The sequence below is a fragment of the Scyliorhinus canicula genome, chromosome 11 (genome assembly GCF_902713615.1).
Source record: "Scyliorhinus canicula chromosome 11, sScyCan1.1, whole genome shotgun sequence".
In the NCBI taxonomy this organism is placed as follows: Eukaryota; Metazoa; Chordata; class Chondrichthyes; order Carcharhiniformes; family Scyliorhinidae; genus Scyliorhinus; species Scyliorhinus canicula.
In genome coordinates, this window is record NC_052156.1 from 150,609,544 (window position 1) to 150,630,803 (window position 21,260).

Sequence of the window (21,260 nt, forward strand, 5' to 3'; positions counted from 1 at the left end):
AAAAGGCTGTAAGAGAAGGGTAAGAATGAGTGAGGTGGGGTAAGATTGCTGTTTGAATACAGCCATTAGTTGCCAGGCTTAGTCACCAAGTCTTGTCTCGGAGGCCGAGGGTTTGAAGCCAGCTCCAGGACTTGCGTGTTTGATCCTGGTGGACAATTTAGTGTAATACTGAGGGAATAAGGTATTGTTGGGTGTGCTGACTTTGAGCAGAGGCCCAGTTTGTATATTCAGGTGGATTTAAAAGGTCCTACAGTATTATTTGCAGAGGTGCAGGGCTGTGTGGCCAACTTTAGTCCCTCAGTCATAAACAGATTAACTGGTCGCGTTGTTTGGAGGAGTTTGCTGTGTGCAAATTGGATACTGCATGTGTCTCCAAAATAATGGTTGTGCTTGACAAATGAGATATTAGTTGTGAAAATATTTTGGGATGTCCTCAGGAAATGATGGAGCACAAGATAAATGCAAATTCTTTCTTACTGGGCTTTCCCATGCCCAGAGCAACTGGAAAGGACATGAATAGAGATTGTGCATTGTCCTTTTTAATTTCTGAGGCCTGTATTTGAGGTAGAGCTTCCAATCCTCCAGGTTTGCCCTGGAGTCTCCAGGAATTAAAATCCAATCCCCAGGAAACTGTTGTGAGCAAAAGGAAAAATGCCATTTGAGAAATAAAAGGCTGTTTTTAAAAAATAGATAATTTGTACACTTTTGTTTATTAGTTATAAAAATATCGAACCTGAGGGAAGAAAGGCTCTTTGGCAGTCGGTCAACAATCATCCAATGAGGTCTCTATTCGCTTCCTAATTAGCATGGAAGGTGGTGCGCGTCACCTATCTAGATTTTGGGTGGTCAATAGAACTGTGGGAGTAGGGCAGTTGGAGGGAGAACCAGAGTTGGCAACTCAATTTGAGCTAAAATTGCCAAGAGGAGGTAGAGGGTTTACAAACATGTGTCGATAGGTTAAGTGGCCCCACCCTCGTTGTTGCATGTCATTGTATCTCAGCACCTTGCTCACATGTCCAGATGCCTGTCCTTGGCCTGCTGCAATGCCCCAGCGAAGCCCATCCATTTAGGCACATTGCAGCCCGCAGGACTTGATGTTGAGTTTGGCAATTTTAGAATTTGACCTTGCTCCTCCATCTTAAGTCCCCCGTGTCTCACCTTTTTAAAAATTATCCCATATATGTATTGCTTCAGTGCAAACCCCCAACTCACACCAGACCATCTGTCTTTTGTTCTTAAAGTTGCTACATTTTGTTGCAGTTTCTACAGCTCTAACATATTTGCCCTCTCTTCAGTTCTGCTGAACAGCCTCAGGACTCAAAATGTTAACTCTGTTTCTCTCCTCATGGATGGTTTTTCAAACAACCTCTGCTCTTGTTTCAGATTCCAGCATCTGCAGAATTTTTTGTATTCAAAACTTAAGAAATAAGAATTATAGTACAATTATACTTAGTAAATGGGCACTCCAAGACAAAGGAAATTTATACAATGGTAATGATTGCAATGATTTAGTCCTTCGAGTTCTGTACAATGGAAGTAAATTGCATGATTGTATTATTTTAAGTGTATTGTTAATGGGGAGAATGTATTGTTAATGGGTAGAATATTGAGATGCGTGTGTTTCAGTTGTTGTATTCCTGCGTTATAACTTTTCCCTCTCTTGTCTAGATTCCAGCCTTGGAGATGCAAGTTCTTCTGGTCTACACCCCACCCTGGCATCTACTGTGTCCAATGGTAACCAGAATCGATACAGTAGTTCAGATAACGACTGGAGCTCCATTTATCCTGACACTGAAGGAACACAAGGCACATCTTTCAACCCTCACTTCCTACTTGTCCCTCCATTGTTTGTGATCCTTCACACAGATTGGAACACCGCAATGGCTGAATGGGGGCTGGCTTGGGACCTCCACGTTTATGGATTGGGGTCACTCTTTGGCCTGGTGACAGTCATATCTGCACTCGGTATTCTTTGTCTTCCCTTCAGATCTCCACCAGGTCTTGGTTATTTCATGGTCCTCAATGGATTACTTTTCCTGACGAGCTCAATAAGAACTTTTGTCTTCCTTTATGACGCGTACTGCTTCCAACAAAAATTACCAACAATTGTTGCCTTACTTCTCTACGATTTGGTCTTCCCTTGCCTTACTTCCGCGTTTGGAGTCATAATCTTGGTTCTGTCTCTGAGGTCTGGGACACAAGCAATGGCATCAAATTTCCAGCGTTCGTGCTTCCTAACTACAATTGTTTTTCTCCACTTCACCCTCACCGTGAGCACAATTCTGGTCATTACTCTGCTCAACCAAGCTCCCTTCCTCCTCTTCGTGTCACATGGTATCTTTGTGGTTTTGTTGACCATTTTGTCGATCCTGTATTTCACATTTTATTGCCATACCCACATGGTTGACAGGCAGGTCTACAACCTGAAGACTTCAAAACCTTCCTTGGAGACTTTGAACACTGGGCCCTTCAGAGACACGGAGCACTGGGGAAGAGTGGCCAAGTTGGCCATTTTGACTGCAGCGTTTGGCTTGAGCTGCGCTGCCTTGCAGTTGTATGCTATTCTGTACAGGCTGGGCTTGGCTGGAAACCATGATTTCCAACCTTGGCCTTGGTGGATTTTCCATTTTGGCACCAGCTTGTGTGAGGTGGGGATGTGCCTCACTATGTCTCTCATTGGTATCTATCCATTGTTTTGTGTTCCTAAATCTTCAAACCGTAACCGCTGGACCAAGATGTTCTGCCTTTCTCCAACTCATGCATCCATGAAAGCCCCTATACTTTCAAATGCTTATCAATGGCCATCCTCCCACCAGGAGAAGCCATTGAGCTGTGATGCAATTGTCCGAAATGAATCAGAATGCCTTCCCCTCTACACCATGTCTGACAACCAACTGAGTAGTGGTGAGGAGATCAACCTGATCTATCACAACAGTGAGAGCAGTGAAGTAAAAAATCTGGACTTCCATTTAAAACAAGGGGGATCTTCCAGGACCTCCTCTTTCATTAGTGTGCAGATGGACAGTGATTCCACTGTTGACCTAAGACCCCCTTCCCCTATTAACCTAAGACGCAGTATAGATGAGGCTCTTTTCAGCGAAGCCCTCATTCCTGAAAGTCTCTTCCATTGGTCAAGACTACACAGTTCCAGCAATATGTCCATCTGCGGGAACAGGTCTATGCCAAGCAGCAGTGAAGTCTTCAAGGAGAGTGCAGCCGACAGAGGATTGTATCGGACGTCATCTTGTGCTGGGATGGAGAGAACAGAAATTGGCAGGGGTATCACCAGCACCTTTAAGAAGCTCAACAAGAAGCAAACTTTGTCTTCGGAAAGATGGGAGGACAACTCTGCAAGCTCTGTCTGCAGAGCATCACAAGATGGATCCTCATTAGTGCTTTGTTCCAGCCCTGAGCGGTGGGCCTTCTCAACCATTTGCTCTGAGCATAAATCTTTCAGGAACTCCTCTCAAACAAGCCTTCATGGTATTCCACAGTTATCGAGGCAGTATCGGGCTCTGTCTTCTCCAGAGACCATGGACAACAACGATCCCCTGGATTCATCCACACAAGCTGAGTTCATGAAGATCTGCAGACAAATTGACCAGCTGAGTATTAGCAGCGACACAATAGAATTGTGAAACTCACAGCTGTGACAGTGTCCAACCAGAACAATTTACACTGCATCTTATTTAATATTTGCAAATGCTTATTGAGGGAAGTGTACTATCAAAAGTGAAATGTTTATCTTCAAAAGGCCAAAGATTGCCTGGCTCAGAACAGGTAGAGGTTGAAATTGGTCTTGGGCAGTGGCATAAATCATGAGGCAGTGAATTGGATTCTCCTTTTATGCTCTGTGATTTAAATAGAAAGGAAAATTTGCCAAGTGTAAGCACGCTGCCAATTTTCTCCCACTGTTTATGCTCTACCACACAAGATTAATTTTTGTTCCTTTAGAACTTCTACAAATGTAAATGTGTATACATGGTGCAGTGTTACTGACGAGGCTCGGTCAAGTGTTTACTGTATGCTGAGAATCGGTGAGATTCTGGATTAGTCAAAAGGATACTTCATTATTGAGGTAGAACTGTCATTAGATTTTGTTCTTTCTAAGTTTGTTTTTAATGTCAAGAAGTAACTTTTAGAATTGAGTTGAGATACGACAATGCACACCAGCTGTTTCCGTGATAGTCTGCGTGAGTGTCTACCGTAACTTAAGTGGAAGATTCAGAGAAAGGCCAGAGAAATCACAGCAACAGTCCCTGTGGACCTTCCTTGATGGTCATGGCAGGTTATCAGGAGATCATTGGCTGAATTTTAACCGCTAAGTATAAATTCAATCCCCAAAGGTTTAGTTCTCAAAAACTTTGTCTGTTTTCCTTCTGAGACACACAGGAAGGCCTTTGGCTCCATTTCTGTTCTCTGCTCAGTTAGCTGATGTCAGTTGGGAAAACAAATTGACCCCATTTAGGTGAGGAAACGAAGGAAATCAGCCACAAGGTTAGCCAGAAACTGAGTTTGTGTATGGAACTGAGGTGAGAGCAGGACTGGGTTCCACTATGAAATAACCCTTCCTTCTGTTGAATGTCTTGCTGCCACTCATCATGTGGGCTCAAATATAAAGGTACCAGAGGATCACCTCTAGAATTGTACCCAAAAGCTTTCCAGACAGAAGGGGATTTGAGCAAAACATGTCCATTTAACCCAGCACTTGTTACAATACAAAACATTGTCAGTATATTTTCACAATGCCAGGCGCCTGAGCTCTTCTATTGTTCTGCAAAGAGGGGAGAAGGTGACAGTGCTGAAAAACCTTTAACCAGCGATCTCCAAAATGAATGGCCAAAATGGGGGTCACAAACATAGGCTATGTTTTGAAACAGGAAGAAGAATAAAGAAGCGGTACCTTCCTAAACCAGCGATGTAATACACATTACCTAGGTCAGTATTGGATTCCACTGAGAGTATTTTTATTGGTGCTGGCTGTTTCCCCTGGCTGGAGAGTTTAGAATTATGTCTGAGAATAAATGCTCGAACATTTTGGACTGAGATGAGGAAAAATGTCTTCATTTAAAGGGTGCGAATTTCTGGAATTTGCTACCTCAGTGAGCTGTGGACGTTCAATTATTGAGTGTTAAGACTTGCAGATCGATAGCTGTTTGGATACAAACAAAATGAAGGGATTATGGGGATAGTGCAGGAAGGGTGGTCATGGTGGGGAAGTTCAACGCAATTGCGTATGGCTTTTGGCCTAAAATGTTGAGGGCAGTATGTGGTTAGATTTCACCCATGTCTGGTTGAATGCACTTGACATATCTAGCCAGATTTGCTTCTCCTGCATCTAATCCAACTGGGGGGCAAATCTAATTGATCCAATGAGTTATTGAACCCTGTACTTGACTCAGAGGTTTTTGAGATTTCAAAGGGTGCTGAGTGGTTAGCCAAATATAATGAGATTTGGGCTTCATAAATTGATGCATTGAGTACAAAAGCAGGAAAGCCAATAAAGTTCTGGTTCGGCCATTTCTGGCCATATTTTAGGAAGGCTATGAAGTTCCTTAAGAGGATTCAGAGGAGATCCACCCGGTTTGGGGAATATTAGCTATATGGTTAGGAAGGAGAATCTGGGTTGTTCTCTATGAGAGCAAAGGAGGTTGAGAAAGTCTGATGGGAGTGTACAAGGTGATGACCAGTTTAGATAAGACAATGGCTGCAATTCTCCCCCAAAATCTCGAAGCTAATTTGTGCCGGGTTTTTCAGGGAGTTTCCTGCTGGCTCCACTGATGAGTTCCCCACAGCTATCCAATGACACTTCGTCACCTTTTTGGGCCCTGGGGAGTTTCTCACCGGTTTAGCCCACACTAAGAATTGTTTTTTAGCACTGGGGAGCTGAGCTCAGATGTTGGGCCGCCATTTTGAAAAGATGCCCCGATCTCAAAGTGAGCTTGTGGGCACCCCCACCCCTCCACCCATGGGCAATGTCACCCCCCCCCACACACATGGACACTACCCCACCCCCCCAAGGGAGGACACCCCACTATGGAGTCCCCTCTCTTCAGGCCCACCCAAGCCCCCTTATAGCACCTCCCTCCCTTCCAGGACTACAACCCATCACCCCCCCGAACCTCCAAGAGGCCCCTACTTACTTGCCCTGTACCCCCACCCACCCTCTTCATGGGCATAGCCCCCTCCCCCGCTGAAACTTGGGCACCTTTGCATTGTCACCCTGAGAGTACTGGCCTGGCAGTGCCATCTGGGTACCTTGGCAGTGCCAGGGTGATAGCTGGGCAGTGCCAAGATGCCCACATTGAAGGGGGGCCAGGGCACTACCCTGCATTTAGCCTGACCACCTCTGATGGCCCTGGAAACCCCCCTGGGTGCCATTCCGTCTGGTCCACCTTTGTTTGGACCAGCACTAATCTGTGCCCGACTGCAGCATCTCTGGGGAGGCCGAAGAATCGAGTGAGGCCAGTGGATCCCGGGCAGGGTAGGTCGTAAGTAGGTTTACGACCTACTTCTACGAGCATTATTCGGTCCCACCCATTTGCCGCAGGGTTCCGACGTCTCGCGGGACTCCGGAGAATCTTGTGAGGCGGGTAGGCTGTCAGGGGGCTCGCTGGAAGCCTCTCCCAACATTCTCTGGTCGCGTTGTGCTCTCCCGTGCCTATCACGCTATCACGCCTGATATAAAGGTGTTCACATCAGCTGTTGGATGGTACACGGTCTAGGGGACACAGATTTAAGGGGAGGGATACTCCCAGCCCGGGGCTGGGCCGAAGAATCGCCGCGACCGGCGCGTATTGCACCACTCCACCCCAACACCGGGACGCCATTCTCCGCAGAGCTAATAATCGGTGCTACATGGGCTGACGTGGTTGGCGCGGCGCTGATTGGGGGCCACTCTCTACGCGGCTCCCCAGCCGATTCTTGGCTAGGGATGGGCCGAGCCGCCGTCGCAAAAACCCGAGTTCCGCCGGCGCCGTTCTAACCTGTTCTCGGGCGGCAGAACCTCGGCGTGGAAGGGTCCGGGGGTGGCCTATGGGGGGGGGGGGGGGGGAGATCGACCCCGGGGGGGCCTCTGTTGTGGTCGAGGCCCACTGATCGGCGGGCCGGCCTCTCTGGCTCGTGGCCTCCTTCCGCGCCGACCCCTTTAGCCCTACGACATGTTGCGTCGGGACCGGCGTGGAGAAGGGAGCCACTGCGCATGCATGCGTTGGTGCCACTGCGCATGCGCGGACCCCACGGCACCCAGTTGATGTCAGGATAAGCAGCTGGAGTGGCATGGGTCGCTCCAGGGCTGTGTGGCCCCCTGTGGGGGTCAGAATTGCTGATCCTGAGGCCACGTTTACGCCGTTGAGAAAAGCGACGGCGTTTCCGACGGCGTCAACACTTAGCCTCAGGATCAGAGAATCCCGCAAAGGGTTTTGGGTAAGAGGTGCAGAAGGGAATGTGAGGAGTGCGAGATAATGATGTGGAACTCGATGCCTATGAGAATGATGAAAGCCGAGACGATCAGGGATTTCAAAAGGAAACTGGATGGGCTATTGAAAGAAGTGAACTTACTAATTGGATTATTCGGTAGAGAATCGGCGTGGATATGATGGACTGAATTGCCTCCTTTTGTGTCGTAAATCACTGTGAATCTGTGTGATCGAATCATGATGAAACACGGCAGTGGGTATTGTGCCAACGATGCATCAGATTCTGCACCATAACCGGTTTGTTTCTTCAAGAATAGTCTGGCCTCTGAACTTCCCTGTGATCCGCGATACTAATCGACCGACTGACAAGTTGGTGCTTCTTTATGACTTGGAATTCAACTATTTTTTTTGCCAAACTACAGAAACCTGCCCATGACTTACTGAGAAAATAAACAGAGATAATTTGTTCCCAGAACTGCCAGCTGATTGAGTGGAGGTCCAATGTTCTGATGTCGAGCATAGTGGACTCTTGAGGATGGAAGTTCCAGCACTTTATTCCCAGAGTAATGATACACTGTTACCGACTGTTGTTGACAGCAGGTCTCCCTAACTCTGTTTAAATAGCTTTAAGTATTTTTTTAAAAAATCCTCAGTAAATTGAAGAGTTGATGAATTAATTGTCATCCCTGACTATTCAGAGCGAGAATTCCGTGATCGCCTCACAAAGCAGCCTACATTTTCCGATCCTAGCTGTTGATGAGCTCAGTTCTCCATAGGGAGTATGAGGTTCCAGTATTACCCCTCTGGTTTCTTGTCATTATCCAACATCGATCACCTGATTGGTTGGTTTGGGTACAGGATATAGAACCTAATGGAAAATGCATCATCCATTTGGGGACGGGGTGGACCATTCCTTGCTCACCTTCCTCAATGTCTCATTAGGCCCCTGAGTAATATCTTGTTTGAAAAGTTGATAATTATCTTCAAAAAAGCTGGCCCAGACCTAAAATGTGCTGACAGTGCAATATTGATTAGAGAAACTAGCCCCAAATAAAGGTGTTGGGGTCTTTGGCCATGGCCACTACTTCAAGGTGCTTGACCAAATTAATTTCATTTTTAATATAGAGGATTTTTACTACTGTTTTGGGAATCGGATTCCTACCGATACTCGCTATCAGCTAAATCCCTTCTCTCCTCCCAATGGATACAAATTACTATGGATTTAAAGCTGGTGCATCAATCTGGGAAGGCTGGCATTGGAAAAGATGAACGGAACTGTCAGCCCCCGCTTTGCCATGTTTGTTCAGGGGGATCCAGACATCCGACAATTGCTGAACATTGTCCTTCTGGTCGGTCAGAGGAATCGGTGAGCACCCCCTCAAACAACCGGCTCATCCTTGGCCTTGTCAGGTGTGCCCTGTGCACCACCTTTGATTGTATTCAACATGGTCTTGAACACGAGGTTGAGGCGTTCACCTCCTACAACACCTTACACCACAACCCCTCCTCCAGCACCATCCCCAGCTCCTCCTCCCACTTGGCTTTAACCCCCTCCGACAATGCCATATCCTGCTCCAAAATCTCTGAGATGACCCCCAACCCATCACCAATAACACCCCCTCCGACAACGAGGAGTGCAGTGCCCCCGGAAATACCTTGCTTGCAAAATCCCGCACCTGCACATACATAAAGGCCTCCCTCCGTGTAATACCAGACTTATCCGCTAACTTCTCCAAGCTTGCAAACTGCCCTCTCAGAAATAAGTCCCACATTTCCACCACCGTCCAGTCCTCCCAGCCCCTAAAACCTAGCATCCAACCTCACTGACTCAAACAAATTATTCTCTCAAATCGGCATCAACTTCAACCTCACCCTAACTTAAAATGCTGCTGAAATTGCCTCCATATCTTCAGTGTGGCCACCACTACTGGACTACCTGAATATTTCCCTGGGGCAAATGGGAGTGGGACCGTGGCCTGTGGCCACAACCCCAACCTCCACAAGAGCCTGCCTCCATTCTCACCGGCATTGCCTCCGGCTCTACACCAACCCCGCATCCTCTCGGCATTCGCCGTCTAATAATACTGCAGCAAATTCGGCAGAGCCAAATCCCCTGACTTTCGCCCTCTCTGAAGAACCGCCTTCCAAATCCTCGCTACCTTACCTGACCAGACAAACCGCAAAATTAACTATTCCACCTATAAAAAATGCTTTTGGCAAAAAGACCAGTAAACACTGGAACAAAACTAAAAACTGCAGCAAAACATTCATCCTTACTGACTGTACCGGCCTGCCAATGACAGGGGGAGGCTGTCCCACCTCAACAGAACCGTCTTGACCCTACCCACCAGGCTTGTGAAATTTGACTTACGGAACTGGTCTGAATCACGAACCACCTGGACCCCCAGATACCTGAAGTGAGTAGTCGACACATGAAATGGCAATTTCCCCCCCCCCCCCCCCCCCCCCCCCCCGCCCAAGCCAACTCCTGTCCCCGGCGGGGAGACCAAAAAGCACTCGTTCTTCTTCAAATTCAATTTGTATCCCGAAAAAGCCCCAAATTGCTTGAGCAGCCCCATTATATCCCCCACCATGGGAACTGGGTTGGAGATATACAACAAAAGATTGCTGGCATAAAGGGACAACCTATGCTCTACCCCATCCCTCCCCCTCCCCTCACTATCCCCCTCCACTTAACCAAGCTCCTCAGCACAATGGCCAAGGGCTTCATCGTCAATGTAAACAAAAGGAGGGACATGGGACACCCCTGTTTTGTTCCCCTATGCCGCTGAAAATATCCCGAGTTCACCTCATTGGTATGAACACTTACCTTCAGATCCTTATATAACAACTTGATCCGGGTCACAAATACAGGCCCAGTGCAAAATCGTTCCAGCACCCCAAACAAATAACTCCTCTCTACCCATTCAAACACCTTCTATACGTCCACCACCACCACCTCCTCCCCCCACTTCTGATGGGGAGAGCACCATATTTAACAAGTGCCGCACATTCAAGAACACCTTCTTACCCTTTACAATCTCCCCAACCACCTGTGGGAGGCACTCCTCCAGCCTGAGCGCCAACACTTTGTCAAGAATCTTTAATTTAACCTGTATATTGGCCAATAAGACCCACACTCTACTGTGTCCTTATCTTTTTTCAATAAAAGCAAAATAGATGCCACCCTAGATACCGCATCTTTAAACACCTCCCATTAACAGCGATGCCAGGCTGTCTGAAAACTTTTAAAATTCAACCAGGAACCCATCTGGCGCAGGTGTTTTACCTGTTTGCATTTTCCCTATTGCCACCCAAACCTCCTTAATCCCCCATTGGCTCCTCTAACCCTGCCCTATCTTCCTCTTCCACTGTGGAACATTCCAGCCCCTCCAAAAACTCCCTCATATCTGACTCATACCCCAGGGGCTCCGACCTATACAACCTCTTATAAAACTCCGCAAATGCCCTATTCTCCTGTTTTGAAGCAGTCACCAACCCCCTCATCCCATCCCGGACCTGAACAATCTCCCAGGAGGCCGCTTGTCAGCGGAGCTGTCCCGCCAGCAAGCGATTGGCCTTCTCCCTGTCCTCGTAAACCACACCCTTTGTCCATCTCAACTGACATACCTTTCCTTGTGGACAAAAGATCAAACTGTCTGCAGTTTCTTTCTACTGGCCAAACATTTTGGAGTGGGATCTTCTGCATTCTTCCCATCAACCTCCAAAATGTCATCTACCAGCCGCTGCTTGAACCAGTGACAACAATCTCAGACTGACGTACCCGGAATATTAAAACAGCACTGGATATGACTGCAAATTGTCACAGCAATTCCTCAGCATAAATTGCATCTTACCAATTACCTCCTGCTCTGAGTAGCCATTGAGCTTTGGAGAATGTAGGGCTTCTAATTCTCTCTCTCTCTCTCCCTCTGTGTGGCAGTGAACCAGAAACCAGATGGTCATCCAGCACTGATCTCCTGGTCTTCCCTTTCCTCTCTTCTCCTTCCTCTTCCCTATATTAAAGTGGTGCTTGAGAAGCATTTTATTAGCTTTGAAATGCTTACTGGGACAGTTTAAGGTGATGTCAGGCACTATGTAAAATGTAAACTCCATAGAAACCCTACAGTGCAGAAGGAGGCCGTTTGGCCCATTGAATCTGCACCAATCCACTGAAAGAGCACACTACCTAGGCCACTTCCCCCCACCCTATCCCTGTGACCCTGCGTATTGATCATGGCCAATCCACCTAACCTGCACATCTCTGGAAACTAAGGGGCAATTTAGCATTGCCAATTCACCTAACCTGCACATCTTTGGACTGTAGGAGGAAACCCACGCAGACATGGGGAGAAAGTACAAACTCCACAATCACCAAGGCTGGAATCGAACTCAGGTCTCTGGTTCTGTGAGGCAGCAATACTAACCATTATAACACCGTGACATCCATTCCTCATTACTCCCCACCCCCCAACTATGAGATCTTCTAATAAATTCTGGAGTATCTAATATAGGACAACTGTCCAACATATTTCAATGTGATATATTACATTGGTAATTAATCTCACCAAGTTAATTCACTGACTTGCTGCGCACTGTCACACTTGTATAACAACTCACCCTCACTACTGTTCCCCATCTTGGATGGGTGGGGATAACACCACAAATTAAATTTCTCCATAAGGAGACAGCTGTGCAGTGATAATGCTCTTACCTCTAAGTCAAAAGGTGGTTTCAAGCCTTACTTTAGTGACTTGAGCACATAATCAAAGCTCACACGTCTGTGTAGTACTGAGGGCGTGCTACACTGTCGGATATGCTGTCTTTTGAATAAGATGTTAAGCTGGTGTCCCTTCCCTCACCAGTTGTAATCATTACTCTCATGGCAATACTTTGAAGAAAAGCAGGACCATTTCCTGATGTCCTGGTCGACATCTAGCCCTCAATCAATGTCACTAAATGAAACAGATATCAGGCCATTGCTTCTTTGTGGTTTGTAGGAATTTACTGTGTGTAAATTGACTGCCATCTCCCTACATCACAGCAATGGCTGTACCTCAAAATTATGGTGAAGCACTTTGGTACATCCTGAGGCCATATAATTCATTGTTATCTCTTCTAGATATATCTGATATTTGAGATAATGTACAAAGGGCAGCAAGGAAATTTGATGTTGATGGAAGATTACTGAGACCAGGGAGAGCACTGTGTCTTGTTAGACGGGTGCTGTTACATTTATTTATGCTGTGTTCCTCCTATCTATTCCTGTCTCCTGGACCTGTTTACTCAATAAGTGCTGTCAGCATCTTGGAACTTGGGAAATGGGCAAAGAGCCAAAGCCATTAAGCAAATCCACATGTAAATTTTCGAGGAGTGAAGAATCAGGAGCAAGAATCCTGGCTGATTTATCCCTTTAGTCTAGTAGCAACTGTTCTATCAAAACTCTTACCCCTGATACAAGGAGCAATAGGATGTTAATCCTAATTTGATCTGTATATTCAAAAATAAACCAGAGAGGCTATAAAAAAGGTGGAGGGACCTTCTTTATATATTTCCTACTGCATCAATCCTTCATGTGTTTGCAAATGAGGATTTTTCAAGCAGCAGGGGTTGAAGGGATAAGGGATACTACCTAATACTCTTAACTTTAATTAATGCAACTGGACAAAAGATGTTTTCAGTCATTTAAAAATCTTCCTATCTCCTCTTAGTCGGCGTTTCTTTGATGAAAATAACATGAATTCCAGGAGCTTAATCCTCAAAGAATGTACACCATGTAATTTGTTGGCTTGTGTTGGTGGTGATGGATAACCACCTTAGAACTCATTTGACGAAGAGCCATCCAGTCTTGAAACATTCGCTCCCTTCTCTCTCCCTCTCCACAGATGCTGTCAGACCGGCTGACATTTTCCAGCCATTTTCTGTTTCTGATTTGGATTCTAGCATCCACAGTAATTTGCCTTTTTAAAAAAAACCAACTAATTTTGGTAGGGTGGTACGGTGGCGCAGTAGTTAGCACGGCTGCCTCACAGCGCCAAGGACCCGGGTTCGATCCCAGCCTCGGGACTCTGTGTGGAGTTTGCACATTCTCCCGGTCTTTGTGTGGGTCTCACCCCAAGTGGATTGGTATGCTAAATTGTCCCTTCATTTTTGTTTTTGGGGGGGAGGGGGAAGAATTGGGTATGCTAAATTTATTTTTTTGAACTTATTTTGGTGGGAAGCCTTTGATGTGGATCCAGATGTTTCTGCTGACATTGCCCTTCTGGCTGTGAAACGTGAAGAGAGGCTGATTCCCTCGGATTGTCAACTTTTCAAACGGATAATTCTGACTGGGAGCTTTCACCAGGCCAAGGGGGGGGGGGGGGGGGGGGGGGGGGGGTAGATGGACCTCACAGCAAGCTCATCCGCCGTGCAGTCAATAAAGGCTCTCCGTGTGTTTTGTTTTGAATGCTGTTTGTCTCGGGGTTGGTCGCTCTCACTGGAGGAGTGGACGCGGCCCGTTTGATGCTGCGGAGAGCGCGGAAGGCGTCGATCCGAATTCGATTGGAGGTGCGGTTCGGCGATCGATTGGCGGTGCTGGCGGAGAGGAGCGGCGGGAAGATGGCGGCGGGGATGGTCCCGGTGCCGCAGGACGGGGGCTGGGAGGAGGAGGTGAGGCCCGGCCCGCCTCCCGTTGCTGAGATTAAAGGGGAAACGGTGCCTTCCCCTGCCCGCCCCCACCCCTTCCCCTGCCCGCCCCCACCCCTTCCCCTGCCTGCCCCCCCCCCCTTCCCCTGCCCGCCCCCCCCCTTCCCCTGCCCGCCCCCCCCTTCCCCTGCCCGACCCCCCCCCTTCCCCTGCCCGACCCCCCCATTCCCCTGCCCGACCCCCCCCTTCCCCTGCCCGACCCCCCCCTTCCCCTGCCCGACCCCCCCCCTTTCCCCTGCCCGACCCCCACCCCCTCCCCCTGCCCGACCCCCACCCCTTCCCCTGCCCGACCCCCACCCCTTCCCCTGCCCGACCCCCACCTTCCCCTGCCCGCCCCCCCTTCCCCTGCCCGCCCCCCCCTTCCCCTGCCCGCCCCCCCCTTCCCCTGCCCCCCTTCCCCTGCCCGACCCCCCCTTCCCCTTCTCCGACCCCCCCTTCCCCTGCTCCGACCCCCCCTTCCCCTTCTCCGACCCCCCCCCTTCCCCTTCTCCGACCCCCCCCTTCCCCTGCCCGACCCCCCCCCTTCCCCTGCCCGCCCCCCCCCTTCCCCTGCCCGACCCCCCCCCTTCCCCTGCCCGACCCCCCCCCCTTCCCCTGCCCGACCCCCCCCCTTCCCCTGCCCGACCCCCCCCCCCTTCCCCTGCCCGACCCCCCCTTCCCCTGCCCGACCCCCCCCCTTCCCCTGCCCGACCCCTTCCCCTGCCCGACCCCCCCCCCTTCCCCCGCCCGACCCCCCCCCTTCCCCTGCCCGACCCCCCCCCTTCCCCTGCCCGACCCCCCCCCCTTCCCCTGCCCGACCCCCCCCCCATTCCCCTGCCCGACCCCCCCCCCTGCCCGACTTCCCCTGCCCGACCCCCCCCCTTCCCCTGCCCGACCCCCCCCCCCTTCCCCTGCCCGACCCTTCCCCTGCCCGACCCTTCCCCTGCCCGACCCTTCCCCTGCCCGAACCCCCCCCTTCCCCTGCCCGACCCCCCCCCCTTCCCCTGCCCGACCCCCCCCCTTCCCCTGCCCGACCCCCCCCTTCCCCTGCCCGACCCCCCCCTTCCCCTGCCCGACCCCCCCCCCTTCCCCTGCCCGACCCCCCCTTCCCCTGCCCGACCCCCCCTTCCCCTGCCCGACCCCCCCCTTCCCCTGCCCGACCCCCCCTTCCCTGCCCGACCCCCCCCTTCCCCTGCCCGACCCCCCCCTTCCCCTGCCCGACCCCCCCCTTCCCCTGCCCGACCCCCCTCTTCCCCTGCCCGACCCCCCCCTTCCCCTGCCCGACCCCCCCCCTTCCCCTGCCCGACCCCCCCCTTCCCCTGCCCGACCCCCCCCCTTCCCCTGCCCGACACCCCCCTTCCCCGCCTGACCCCCCCCCCTTCCCCTGCCCGACCCCCCCCTTCCCCTGCCCGACCCCCCCCTTCCCCTACCCGACCCCCCCCTTCCCCTACCCGACCCCCCCCTTCCCCTGCCCGACCCCCCCCTTCCCCTGCCCGACCCCCCCCTTCCCCTGCCCGACCCCCCACCCCCCCTTCCCCTGCCCGACCCCCCCCCCCCCTTTCCCCTGCCCGACCCCCACCCCCCCTTTCCCCTGCCCGACCCCCACCCCCCTTTCCCCTGCCCGACCCCCACCCCCCTTTCCCCTGCCCGACCCCCCCCCCCTTCCCCTGCATGACCCCCCCCTTCCCCTGCCCGACCCCCCCCCCCTTCCCCTGCCCGACCCCCCCCTTCCCCTGCCCGACCCCCCCCTTCCCCTGCCCGACCCCCCCCCTTCCCCTGCCCGACCCCCCCCCCTTCCCCTGCCCGACCCCCCGCTTCCCCTGCCCGACCCCTTCCCCTGCCCGACCCCCCCCTTCCCCTGCCCGACCCCCCCCCTTCCCCCGCCCCCCCCCCCCCCTTCCCCTGCCCGACCCCCCCCCCTTCCCCTGCCCGACCCCTCCCCCTCCCCGCCCCCCCCCCTTCCCCTGCCCGACCCCCCCTTCCCCTGCCCCCCCCCCCCCCCCTTCCCCTGCCCGACCCCCACCCTTCCCCTGCCCGACCCCCACCCTTCCCCTGCCCGACCCCCACCCTTCCCCTGCCCGACCCCCACCCTTCCCCTGCCCGACCCCCACCCTTCCCCTGCCCGACCCCCACCCTTCCCCTGCCCGACCCCCACCCTTCCCCTGCCCGACCCCCACCTTCCTCTGCCCGACCCCCACCTTCCCCTGCCCTACCCCCCCCACCTTCCCCTGCCCTTACCCCCCACCTTCCCCTGCCCTTACCCCCCCACCTTCCCCTGCCCTACCTCCCCCCCACCTTCCCCTGCCCTACCCCCCCCCACCTTCCCCTGCCCGACCCCCCCCTTCCCCTGCCCGACCCCTTCCCCTGCCCGACCCCCCCCTTCCCCTGCCCGACCCCCCCCTTCCCCTGCCCGACCCCCCCCCTTCCCCTGCCCGACCCCCCCCCTTCCCCTGCCCGACCCCCCCCTTCCCGACCCCCCCCTTCCCCTGCCCGACCCCCCCCTTCCCCTGCCCGACCCCCCCCTTCCCCTGCCCGACCCCCCCCTTCCCCTGCCCGACCCCCCCCTTCCCCTGCCCGACCCCCCCCCCTTCCCCTGCCCGACCCCCACCCTTCCCCTGCCCGACCCCCACCCTTGCCCTGCCCGACCCCCACCCTTCCCCTGCCCGACCCCCACCTTCCCCTGCCCGACCCCCACCTTCCCCTGCCCGACCCCCACCTTCCCCTGCCCTGCCCCCCCCACCTTCCCCTGCCCTTACCCCCCCACCTTCCCCTGCCCTACCTCCCCCCCACCTTCCCCTGCCCTACCCCCCCCACCTTCCCCTGCCCGACCCCCCCCTTCCCCTGCCCGACCCCCCCCCTTCCCCTGCCCGACCCCCCCACCTTCCCCTGCCCTTACCCCCCACCTTCCCCTGCCCTACCTCCCCCCACCTTCCCCTGCCCTACCCCCCCCCCCCACCTTCCCCTGCCCGACCCCCCCCTTCCCCTGCCCGACCCCCCCCTTCCCCTGCCCGACCCCCCCCTCCCCCTGCCCGACCCCCCCTTCCCCTTCCCGACCCCCCCCTTCCCCTGCCCGACCCCCCCCTTCCCCTGCCCGACCCCCCCTTCCCCTGCCCGACCCCCCCCTTCCCCTGCCCGACCCCCCCCCCTTCCCCTGCCCGACCCCCCCCTTCCCCTGCCCGACCCCCCCTTCCCCTGCCCGACCCCCCCTTCCCCTGCCCGCCCCCCCCCTTCCCCTGCCCACCCCCCCCTTCCCCTGCCCACCCCCCCCCTTCCCCTGCCCGACCCCCCCTTTCCCCTGCCCGACCCCCCCCTTCCCCTGCCCGACCCCCCCCCCTTCCCCTGCCCGACCCCCCCCCCTTCCCCTGCCCGACCCTCCCCCTTCCCCTGCCCGACCCCCCCCTTCCCCTGCCCGACCCCCCCCTTCCCCTGCCCGACCCCCCCTTCCCCTGCCCGACCCCCCCCCTTCCCTGCCCGACCCCCACCCTTCCCCTGCCCGACCCCCACCCTTCCCCTGCCCGACCCCCACCCTTCCCCTGCCCGACCCCCACCCTTCCCCTGCCCGACCCCCACCCTTCCCCTGCCCGCCCCCCACCCTTCCCCTGCCCGACCCCCACCCTTCCCCTGCCCCGACCCCCACCCTTCCCCTGCCCTACCCCCCCCCCCACCTTCCCCTGGCCTTACCCCCCCCCCCACCTTCCCCTGGCCTTACCCCCCCCACCTTCCCCTGGCCTTACCCCCCCACCTTCCCCTGCCCTTACCCCCCCCCCCTTCCCCTGCCCTACCTCCCCCCCACCTTCCCCTGCCCTACCCCCCCCCCACCTTCCCCTGCCCTACCCCCCCCCCCACCTTCCCCTGCCCTACCCCCCCCACCTTCCCCTGCCCTTACCCCCCCACCTTCCCCTGCCCTACCTCCCCCCCCCCCACCTTCCCCTGCCCTACCCCCCCCCCCCCACCTTCCCCTGCCCTACCCCCCCCCCCCCCACCTTCCCCTGCCCTACCCCCCCCCCCCCTTCCCCTGCCGTACCCCCCCCCCCCCCCCCCCCGGACGTAATCTGCAGACAGCCAAAGGACTGGTACTGGCCTAAAACCAGACCCTGATCTAACCATTTCCATGATTCAGATGGTTGTAGAAAATGCCCTGATATTACTCCGAAAAACCTGGAGTTGTGCTGATGTTCGCCCTCTCAGTTAATACCCCAAAAGCAAATAATTTATCTGAGTGGCAGGGTAGCACAGTGGTTAGCAGTGTTGCTCCACTGCTCCAGGGTCCTCAGTTTGATTCCCGGCTTGGATTGCTGTGCGGAGTCTGCACGCTCTCCCCGTGTCTGCGTGGGTTTCCTCCGAGTGCTCCGATTTTCTCCCATAGTTCGGGTTAGGTGGATTGGCCATGCTAAATTGCCATTGGTGTCCAAAAATGTTGGGTGGGGTTACGGAGATAAGGTGGGCTTCAGTAGTGTGCTCTTTCCAAGGGCTGGCGCAGACTTGATGGGCCATATGTGCACGTTAAGTATGGTTACTGCAAGCAGCACGTGGTGTAGTGGTTAGCACTCAGCCTATGGCGCTGAGTTTGAATCCCGGCCCTGGGTCACTGTCTTTGCGGAGTTTGCACATTCTCCCCGTGTCTGTTTGGGTTTCGTCCCCACAACACAAAAGATGTGTAGGATCTGATGTGGATTGGCCACGCTAAATTGCTCCTTAATTGGGGGAAAACAAATAATTGGGTACACTATTTAAATAAAAATAGGGTTACTACGATAGGATGGGGGGGGGGGGGGGAGGTAGGGTGCTCTTTTAGAGGGTCAATGGGTCGAATGGCCTGCTGAATTCTATTGAAATACAAGTAGGAGTGGACCACATATGCCCTTCCAGCCTTTTCCACCACTCAATATGATCTTGGCTGATCCTCCATCTCAACATCATCCTCCCACGCTCTCCCTATACCTCTTAATACCCTTGGTGTCTGGAAATCTATTTATTTCCTTCTATTTCATGACTTGGCCTCTGTATTCTACATTAGAGAATTCTACAGATTCAGCACCCTCTGAGTGAAAATAATTCTCCTAATCTGTCCTATACCACCTCTCCATTATCCAGAGATGGTGGCCCCTTGTCCCCCACTGGAGGAATCAACATCCCTGCATCCAGTCTGTCCAGCCCTAGCAGAGATTTATATGTTTCAATTAGATCCCCTTTGATTCCAGTGAATACAGACTCTGACTCTCCTAGTATGACAATATGCCATCTTAGGAATCATGCTGGTGAATCTTTACTTCAGTACAGTCATGACTGACCTTGGACTTCAACTCCACTTTCCTCCCACTCTCAATATCGCTTAATTTTCTGAGAGACCTAAACTATAAATGTCCCAACCTTAAACTGGTTGCTGAGTTTCCTACAGTAAAACAGCGACTACACAAAGAAAAACTTTCCCTCAGCTCAACCTGAGTATGTTTGGTTTGTTCTTTCTTTGCTCCTTTTCCAAACAACTCTCCCACTTATTTGCCAATAAGTTTCTGGATTTGCTAATAAACTTGGTTTTGATGCAGTCTGACTGTTCCCTTCCTCGACCCACTTGTATGATGTGCTGGTGGAAGAAGTTGCTTGATGGCTCTCTCTGCTGAGCTGATGGTCCCCTGTTTTTAAACTCCACAGGAGCAGCTGGTAGTGGTGGAGCTGTCAGGGATCATTGACCCAGACTTCCTGTTGAAGTGCAGGAATGAGTGCAAGATTGTGGTAAGTGCACACAAGGCAGTGTGACTGGTAGATGCATGCCATGTATATAACCAAAGGGCCCCTGTTTTATGCTAACTGCTCTCTGCGATGGGTATATTGCCCTGAGTTCCATACTATAATGTGGGAAAGTGGGCTTCTCTCTCTGGCTAACAGCAATTGTCCTCCGTGTTTAGGAGGAGTTTCCCAGTGGGGTAAACTCTTGATCAAAATACTGTGGTTCGGACAGTCACCTCTGTGTCAGGAGGTTGTGGGTTCAAGTTCCAATCCAGTGACGTGAGCACAAAATCTAGGCTGACCCCCTTGTGCGGTACTGCGGGAGTGCTGTACTGTCAGACGTGCTGTCTTTCAGTTGAGACATTAACCCCCTCAGGCAAACAAAGAAATCTTATCAGATCATTTGAAGAAAAATCAAAAGTTTTCCTGGGTGTCCTGGCCAATGTTTATTCCTCTACCAACACCTTAAAAACCACTGATCTGTTCATTTATCTCAGTGTTTGTGGGAGCTTGGTGTGTGCAAATTGGTTGTCGTGCCTCTGATAGGACTGCACTTCAAAAGTATTTAATTGGCTGCAAAATCTTTTGCCATGTCCTAAGGTAATTTCTTTACCATGTTGTGAATACCAGCCTCCCCGGACAGGCGCCGGAATGTGGCGACTAGGGGCTTTTCACAGTAACTTCATTGAAGCCTACTCGTGACAAGCAATTTTCATTTTTTCATTTCATTCATATATTAAATCATCTTAGAAGTACTTGTCCATTGCTGTACAAAGTAACCCTGCTGTTTTACTGATACATTGTGGCAGTGGTAGGTGGTTCAATGGGTAGCACGCTGTCATTTATCCTTTCACTCTCCAGTTACCTCCCACCAGCTCCTGTTCTTTAGTGAATGTGGGAAGCATAAATCTCAAATTGTTTTGGCTAGCAGGGAAATTCAGTTGCGAGCTGATATTCACACAGGCCACTGAGCCAGCAGGGAAATATGTGTTACCTCCTTCCCTGTTTGGAGCAAGCACACAGATATTGAACATTCTCCCATTTGTGGGAGCTGCTTTGTATGATTCTGTATGGGACCAAGGTTGTTCCATATAATCATGGAACCAGAACATGATCTGGATAATGCTGGAAGCTGTCAGTATTGATTCATTCAATTGCAAGTGAGAGACTAATGTTTTTGAAATAAATGTGTCATTTGAGATGTGGCATGTGGTCAGTGTAGCTTGCTAGGAAGGAACATGTGACTTTGGCTACAAGGTTTTTCCACTCGTGTTTGGATAGATTAATTGAGAGAGATTGATTAATCGACAATTTCATTAATGTTGTGTCCAGCATCATAAAAGGAAAACTAAATAGACGTTGATCCTTTTTCATCCAGCCGTTCTTCTGATTAGGGAACAGGCTCCAAGTTTAATACAGTCTGTTTACTGTGGGGTTGCTTGAACCATT

At 52.8% G+C, this 21,260-nt stretch overlaps 2 protein-coding genes across 7 annotated transcripts in view; both read left to right on the plus strand.

Moving 5' to 3' along the window:
* The window catches only part of LOC119973495 (proline-rich transmembrane protein 4-like), a 30,671-nt gene extending 25,623 nt beyond the window's left edge, over window positions 1–5,048 (plus strand). For all 5 annotated transcript variants that reach the window (XM_038811727.1, XM_038811730.1, XM_038811732.1 and 2 more), the window contains one exon: window positions 1,669–5,048. In XM_038811727.1, the coding sequence (XP_038667655.1) occupies window positions 1,669–3,638 (1,970 nt within the window). In that variant the 3' untranslated portion in view covers window positions 3,639–5,048. The remainder of the gene's footprint in view (window positions 1–1,668) is intronic.
* Window positions 5,049–13,825: 8,777 nt separating this feature from the next.
* Window positions 13,826–21,260, plus strand: part of gtf3c6 (general transcription factor IIIC, polypeptide 6, alpha) — a 12,993-nt gene continuing 5,558 nt past the window's right edge. Inside the window, exons 1-2 of one of the 2 annotated variants that reach the window (XM_038811733.1) lie at window positions 13,826–14,114; window positions 19,737–19,817. In XM_038811733.1, coding sequence (XP_038667661.1) covers window positions 13,866–14,114; window positions 19,737–19,817 — 330 coding nt within the window. In that variant the 5' untranslated portion in view covers window positions 13,826–13,865. The remainder of the gene's footprint in view (window positions 14,115–19,736; window positions 19,818–21,260) is intronic. The other variant, XM_038811734.1, reaches the window with a different exon arrangement.